Source organism: Lupinus angustifolius, chromosome LG15 (genome assembly GCF_001865875.1).
Source record: "Lupinus angustifolius cultivar Tanjil chromosome LG15, LupAngTanjil_v1.0, whole genome shotgun sequence".
Taxonomy (NCBI): domain Eukaryota; kingdom Viridiplantae; phylum Streptophyta; class Magnoliopsida; order Fabales; family Fabaceae; genus Lupinus; species Lupinus angustifolius.
In genome coordinates, this window is record NC_032023.1 from 17,206,911 (window position 1) to 17,215,351 (window position 8,441).

The window sequence follows — 8,441 nt, forward strand, 5'->3', positions numbered from 1 at the left end:
TATATATATATGCATCAAGCTATACCCGTACAAACATTAATAACTTCAAAGCATCCAAAGATACAATAACTCAACAACTCACCCAAACTTCGAAATTAAAATAGAGGTGATTCAATAATGGTGACATGTTATTTAGTGTCATGAATACTCTAATTAAGAAATTCAAGATAATTTTTCCCATTCAAAATGATGAATTCATTTATATTAATAGTCAATATCAATGAAGTATTAGTCAAATAGCATAAGGTTTTACTGAGTTCCTAAGTATCATACTATGTTAATGATTAAATATTCAATTTATGAAAGTAATACTTGTTAAGATGAACAACTATAGATATTGAAAGATATATTATTTATTTACCTATAAGAATAGAGAATATCTCTGATTATACAAAATTTTATGATGGAATATTTTTTATTTACTTGAAACATGTTTATAGCACCATGTAAGAGAACTCTCTCTATAGATAATTTTGTAAATATATATTACCTGCCCACGTTTCGATTTTCAGAATTCAACTATTAATTGTAAGTCGAAGAAGTTGTACCCTGGTTAAGTTCACATTCATGGTAGGTGACAAGAGGTAAAAAAATATTAAAGAAGGTCTAGCTAATCCTGCAAATGGATAATAAGTGAAAACCCATTTGCAAAAGATGAAGTTTCCTTCTAACTTCCAATAGACAGATCCCTTGCTTCCTCTCTCAGAAAATTTGATGGATTTTGCAAAATCCTTAACCAAATCGAATGCAACTTGCAAGAGCATGTGAGAAACATTAATAAATAGGCCACAAAATATCAAAGAGTATAGAAAATTTATTACATGGTATTAACTAATGATTTCAATTATATCTCTAACATTTATGATGTATTAATAATTTAAAATTAAATTACTTTAATCAAAATCAATCATGTGGTTGAAAATATTTCTCATAAATCATGTAATAATTTCTTAAACAATGTCATTATTTATCTCCAACCCAAATATAAATGAGTTTAAAATTTATACAATATTAGTGTAATGTTTTTTACATTGTCGACACATTATCCATTATTAGTTTATTTTACTTTTGTTTGAAAGTCAATGGTACTTATCATATGAATGGTAGATAATTTGGTGATTGTATAAAAAATATTTACGCTATCAATATATATATTAAATCTATTATAAATTCATTTCAAATATATTTTGGTGGACAACTTTAATTAAAAAATGGCTGTTTTGATTGAGAGATTCCTTGAAATTTGATCTATATTCTGTGTGTTCCTCCTCCCAAGTCCCAATGAACTATGTAACAACATCAGAAGGAAGAAGGAAAGAGGAGAGGACGAGTACGGATTGACGACACTATTCTAGTATTCTCTTCACACATGCATTTTGTCATTGTAGAGTGCAATCGTGAAAGTTAATTTATTATTATTAATCACTTTTCGTCTTATAATTTATTCTCAATTGAAAATAAAGGTACATTCATTTAAAAAAATTTATAAATGACAGTGTTACCTATAATGATTGCAATATGCAATAACATAGACAAGCATGTGCCCAAAAAATAACATTCACAAGCTTGAAGCCCGAAGGAAAATAATTTATTAATGAGTTAAAAGTTAAAACTTATAAGAACAGTTTGGATGTGTTTAGTAATATGATTCCGAACATATAATAATTTCTTCATTACATTATAATTGTAAAACAATTACTCTTAAAATTGTCATTCAACGTGCTTCCGTACGTTGTCTATGTGAACGCAGTAGAATATAATATTAGATTCAACGACGAGTTATAATTGTCGTAAAAAGTAGACATTTAATAATATTCGCTTTAGTAATTTTAAAATATTTTAAATGAACTAAGCGTGCTTTTTATGTGAAGATAAGTGTGCATAGAGTTTTTCTCTTTAAAAGATTAATATAATTGAATTACCATGAATTTAGAACTTGAAATATGAACAACCCACACTAATTAATCCCCTCAAATGTGGTAACATTTTGAAGTTTGACCGATGTGAAAATCAACCTCGACCCCACTTAGAAAAGAAATCGTTACATGCATATCCTCCGGCATGTGAGTTATGGGCTGGCATTTTTCCCAAAGTAAAAAAGAACCAGTTTGCTTTCTACCGTACCCATGGAAATATTCCATTCAAAACTTTAAATCTGAAGGAAGAAAAGTACAAGTAGGAGGGACAAAGATGGAGTGCATAAGTCAACATACACAGGCGTTAGCAACTAATTGTTATTACAAAATATTTGGTGTATATTGATAGTGATGACGTATTTCTAACTGTGTTTTTTCGACCAATTAGAGTGTTATGTTTTGTTTTTAATTTTTTTGTTTATATGACAATATCTCATTAGTCATAGAGAATGAAATACTATTGAAAATGAATAAGAATCTTCTTTATTAATAGAGAGATAAATGATTGTTTTTCATCATATTTTTAATAACAAAAATGTGATTTGATAGTAAATAAAAAATATAAAAGTGTTATTACATATTATCTTTTATGTATTATGGAGTGACATTTATCTCTCCACTAATTAAAATGATCCTCATTCGGAATAGAGAATAGAATATAGTTGAGGACATGCGATACATTTATAGAATTATAGTAAAAATGCATAATAAAGCATCTGATTTTATTCGGATGATAATAAAAATATGAAAATACGAGGCTTAGTAATAATAAAATTATGTAAAGCATCATTCTGTTTGTACTTTAGTCAACTAATAATAAATTAATAAATATTAAACTCATTATGGTTGAGACATAAAATTTAGTCAGATCAAATAACAAATGTTGTACTTTAGATCAGAGAGAGAAAAGGGTTACAGTAGCATGAGGAAATGAAAGGACATGAAACGCGGTTTTGGAGCTGAGTACAGAGAAGCAACAGCTGTGTGATTGAAAATGTATATGCAAATGGGTTTAGTATCAGAGACTGCGCGTCTTGTATATTATATACATTAACATATATATATATTTGGAATGAGTCTATATCCTAATATTTTACCTTCCAACTTTCTGTGCATAACAGCTTAATGCTTGTAATAGCATCAGCAACAGCAGATCCTGGAACCTGCCTCTTAACTTGGAGAATCCTATGTTTCTCTCTCACTATATATGTTATTGTTAAATCAATATAAAATGTTGCCTTCCACAAACATTTACCAGTTACAACTTATAATAATGTTAACGTGTCAAGGTGAAAATATATATTCAAATTGCCCTTACTTTTTCAGTACATTATGAGGTTTTATTTGATTTGATCTGTAAAAAATAATCAAGGTGATGACTTATGCACAAGTCAGAGCTAAAACAGACAAGAAGATTAATGTGATTTATTTTCCCATCTTTGATTGGGCCATAGGATTCAACTCTAATGCACCTTCTATAGTAACAACTTTTTATAGGATAGAGATTACCTGTGGGCCTTACTGTCCTACTTTTATTGTCTCAATCCAATAAAAATATGACACTTAATTAAAAAAAAATATAATATTGATGTACTGACAGTGTAAAGAATTATATATCATTACTGTATCATTCACCATTCATTTGGATTATTTTTTCTGAAAAGTCAAACATAATTAAAAATGAATGATAGATAAAATACAATAACAATATAAAAACTCTTACACTATCAGCATATATATATATTTTTCTCTTAAAAAAATATAGAAATATAAAATTATGATTGGTCAAATATATTAAGATATATTTGTTTTGAGACTGAAGATCTTCGTTCCTTGTTCTGACAGACAGTGGTGTAGTTTTGAAATTTTGGTTCACTTAGCTGTCCTTATAGTCTTAGTCATCTGAGTAATTAACTATCCTGAATAATTCCCAACCAGAAAGTCTTATCAAATTATTATTTTCTACTGCCTTTCAATGACTTCCCCTTCACCTTCAGCATTACATAATACCAATATTGACATAGTGATTAACAATTTTATTTTTGAAACTAGCAAGTTTTTATGTAACTAGTTAGAAAAAATTGTTGGGAGATCTCTGTATGACTTAAAAATATTCTTCTATGAACTAAGTGAAAATAACATATAAGTAAGTTTGACATTATATAAGTGAAAGAATATTCTTTAGGTCTACGTGTTTATTCACTTGTACGTTTTTTAATTCATCAACACTTTTATATAATATGAGATTTTTTCTTCACATTTGGAATACCTAGCAAAAAAAAATATAACCTCTTGAATACAAAAGTTTTTCTATACCACAAGGAAAGTGAGATGTGTTTCAAAGTGTTATTTAAGTAAATAATATCACTAATTAGTATAAAATAATTTGTATACTAATTTTGTAAAAGAATACATAAATACTCAACAAGTAACCAAAATCTGCTGGATAACAAGTGAATATATATACGCACAATTTTTACTGCTGCTAAATGATAAGTAGCTTAGATTAATAAATTAGCAAAGCCACTATGCCACAACTAGAGTTGGTAATTTGAGCTGCCTAACGAATTTCAGGTTTTATCGGATGGACTTTAAAAATTCAGTGGTTATTCGGGAAAAGAAATGATTTTCTAAGTCAAATATTAAATTTTTAACATAAACATACCAATAGCACAGTCAAATTTAGGCTCGATGAATTAGGTCTATCGGGGAGTAAGAGTGGAAACAGGTCAGATCGTCTATTAGAGATCTATTACCTGACCTATAATAGGTTAGGTTAGGCCAGGGTTTTTTCACGAACAAGTCAGGCTCAGACTTTCTAGAAAGCCTATTTAACTTAAGAGGTTAGACTTTAGGCTACCTAAAAGACATATAATTTATATAAAAATATTAATATAAAAGTATAAAAATATAATTTAATTAGAAGAACCTAACTAAAAATAAGAATATAAGCTCATTAAAATATAGATATGGTAGCCTATTTCATGAGCATATAGTATAATAGGTCTTTAAACTTGCTAGGCTAGACCAGACTTTTAAACAGGTCAGACTTAAGATTTGTTTTTTTTAAATAGACTAATAGATCAGACTCAAACTCCTATACACTATATAGGCTGAGTCGGTTTAAGGCAAAACCTAGCCTAACATGTTTCCACCCTTAATCGGGAGTATATTTTGTACCTGAACCTTCCCATTTGTTGGGTGGAATCCAGCCCAAGCTATAGAAAATTGTACACCAGTCCAACCCGTGTTGCCAACTTAATCCATAGGGAGAGTAATTGCAAGTTAGTATTTTATGTAGAAGGTTCTAAAATGGAAGCATGAGAGTTTCTAGTAAATCTATTTTATGGTTTTGAAGTCTTTGACTTCCTTCTGTTGTATTTAAAGACTCCGGTGATAATCGAAATTTAAACAAATTTTTTTTGTAAGGTTAAGAATTTAAATCATAGAAAATTGTTATTTTATAGCACACTTTACCTAATTAGTCATCATTTCAATATGAAGGTTAATATGTCACTTGTGATATAGAGTAAGATAATGGAAAGATTAATATAATACGAGAATAGATTAATATAAGTGAACTTACACCAAATGGAAATGGGTAAATTTCCCACTTTAGCATTTTAGCTATATGCAGGAAGCTTCACTGAGCAGTAAAGTAAGGATAAAGAAGTCATTTTAAGAGCTAAGTTTTGTCCATATTAAATTCACATTAACTAAAAACTACTATCTGGCAACAATCTCCTATATTTATTATAATGGGAAATTGCTATCTTGAGACGTAAGCCTCTCTATCTATAAATACTAGTAGATCCCTACTTCCCCACATTCAGCTCCAATCTTATTCCTTTCCTCACATTCAGAACACAGCAAGAACATAAGCAAAACAAAAGTTGCACATTCTAAATAGCAAGAGAGACATCTCTTGAAAGTTGAAACACCATTTCTACAACAACAAAAAAAGAAAAAAACTATTTTTCAACCATTTTGAAGTTGCATTAGCTCTTAACATGGTTAAGAAAGAGCTTCAGATCCAGACAAAGCTATCATCAAAGGAAATGCCATCTTTGTCCCTATCATCAGATAGCATGAAGAAGAAATACAAGGGAGTTAGAATGAGGACTTGGGGTTCATGGGTATCAGAGATTAGAGCACCAAACCAAAAAACAAGAATATGGTTAGGTTCTTATTCAACAGCAGAAGCAGCAGCTAGAGCCTATGATGCTGCACTTCTATGCCTTAAAGGCTCCTCAGCAAATTTCAATTTTCCATTAACTTCTAATTCTTCACATTATATTTCTCATGATACTGTTATGTCACCTAAATCAATCCAAAGAGTTGCAGCAGCTGCAGCTAATAGTTTCATTGATGGCACTGCCATTGTTGTGAATACTCCACCTTCTCCTGATCTTCCAGCTTCATCTTATTCATCATCAGTGTCTTCTCCATCAATGGCTTCATCTCCCTCAGATCAAATCAATGATGATGTTTCACTAATATCATCTTTTGAATATGATCAACAAGAAAATGAGTCAATGGCTTTGCATATGATGGAACCTTGGTACACCTTTGATGGACTTAGTCCCTTCTTTGATATTGATTCATCTCAGATGCTTGAAGATTTATATGAAGAAAGTGACATTCGTTTGTGGAACTATTGCTGAGAGAAATTCAAGTCAATACTCAATTTTTTATTATTATTTTGTTGCATAAATTCAATTTATTTGTCTTCAGTGGTACAAACTTGAAGATGTTACTGACTTTGACCAAAATTAAAATATGTATACCTATTTTTTGTTACATATAGTTCATGTTAGAAGAAATTCATATTGAAATAAAGGCAATTTTTTGGGCTTTATTGTTGATTTCTACATATTTGAATTTATGTATCATTTGTCATATAAATGCCTAGATAGCTTTCCATGTGCTATGGAATAAAGGGAGAAACTAAAAACATATGGTTTTAATATCCTAAGTTATAAGCAATTATATTCCTTCCAATTTTTTTCTTAATAGAGCTATGGGAAAAAAGTTTTGCAATCTATCAAGCTCTTTAAGACCATTGGAAAATGTGTCTTTTCTAAGCATTGTATGTTATATTGTGTTAGAAGAGAAATGACTACCACATATCCTCTTTTCTATTCCAATTTATTGTTTCAATTTAATGAGAAAGTACTATTAAATTAAAAAAAAAATTAAAAATATAAATTAACATTTTTATATTATTTGTATGGATCTAATTAGTGATATTTTCATTTTTTGACAGAGAATCCTTGTTGGTAAAGTGAGATCAAAGAGTGCTGCCTTGTTTGGCCGTTTAGTATTGTACGCCATATATACTTCTCATAGAAAATAAATGGAAATATATAAATCCCGGTTACGAGTTATAATCCATGTCGTTTTGTCCCTGAGCTGTTTTCCTCTCCCATCCATAATTTTGGGATGGGAATAGGAATTGTATATAATTAAGTTGGTTAAGGCCAAAATAATATAATTATTTTAAGAAATAAATTGATTTTATGATTATTTGAGATTTCTTTCTTCTTCAATTGGCCCAACTTTTTGTTTGCCCTTGGTAACATACATATCTAGCAATAAATAAATGTTTTTAGCAATGACTTCCAATGCAAGTAATAAGTCTTACTTTTGTGTCCCATGCTAAGATAACGTGTAGAGAATATTATATTCAATATCATATTCTTAACATAACAAGAAGGGTAGACAAACTTTGACTCTTTATGGCCAACTTTTGAACCTGTTCATGTGTGTGAATAACCATATGGTCTAAGCCAATTTAGCACACATGACCTGTCCTCTTTTCAAATGGGTGAAGGCATGGGATGCCACACTCACTTGTTCCTTTTACATTGCATCTAACTAGTTTCCTCAACAAGGATAAGGTGCCCTACATGGGCTATGCTTTCTCACAATGAAAGTGCAAAAGAAAGCTTTTGCTTTTGGTATTACTTGTTCACTACACTTCACAGATATGCAAGCAGATTAAGGGTGTGGGATCTCTATACCTTCCTTAATTTGAATATACAATCAAGGATATTTTCTATATGCATGCATATATTCTTGGGCCTACATAGCATTATGTCCCAACAGCATCAATTACTTTAGCTTATTCTCAATTTTACGCACATGAAAATGATATAACTAAAACTAAATGACAAATTAAATGTTGCATATTGAGACACAGCATGTGAGTGTTCTTATATTGGCCATCAGCATGTGAGTTTGAAGTGTTAATCAACTATAATATATATGTAGTAAATTATTGATATTTTCTTATACTAACAAGACATTGCCTTGCTCAACTTAGTATCCAACTAAATATATGGCATTTTGTGCAGATCAGTCCCCTTTGAAATATTGCTAATACTACAGAATTAGGGTTGGCATTATTAATTTTGTTCGTTACTATGTTTCCATGACATTTGATATATACAGTGATTATGCCATCTTATATAAAGAAGTCATACATAAAAGTAGAGACATTAGTTTGTTGCATTTCACATGGGA

At 29.9% G+C, this 8,441-nt stretch overlaps 1 protein-coding gene across 1 annotated transcript; it reads left to right on the forward strand.

Moving 5' to 3' along the window:
• On the forward strand, nucleotides 5,684-6,714 carry LOC109327530 (ethylene-responsive transcription factor ERF014-like). Its single transcript, XM_019560705.1, has one exon. It carries the CDS (start codon nucleotides 5,927-5,929, stop codon nucleotides 6,578-6,580), a length of 654 nt encoding a protein of 217 aa, XP_019416250.1. The 5' UTR covers nucleotides 5,684-5,926; the 3' UTR covers nucleotides 6,581-6,714.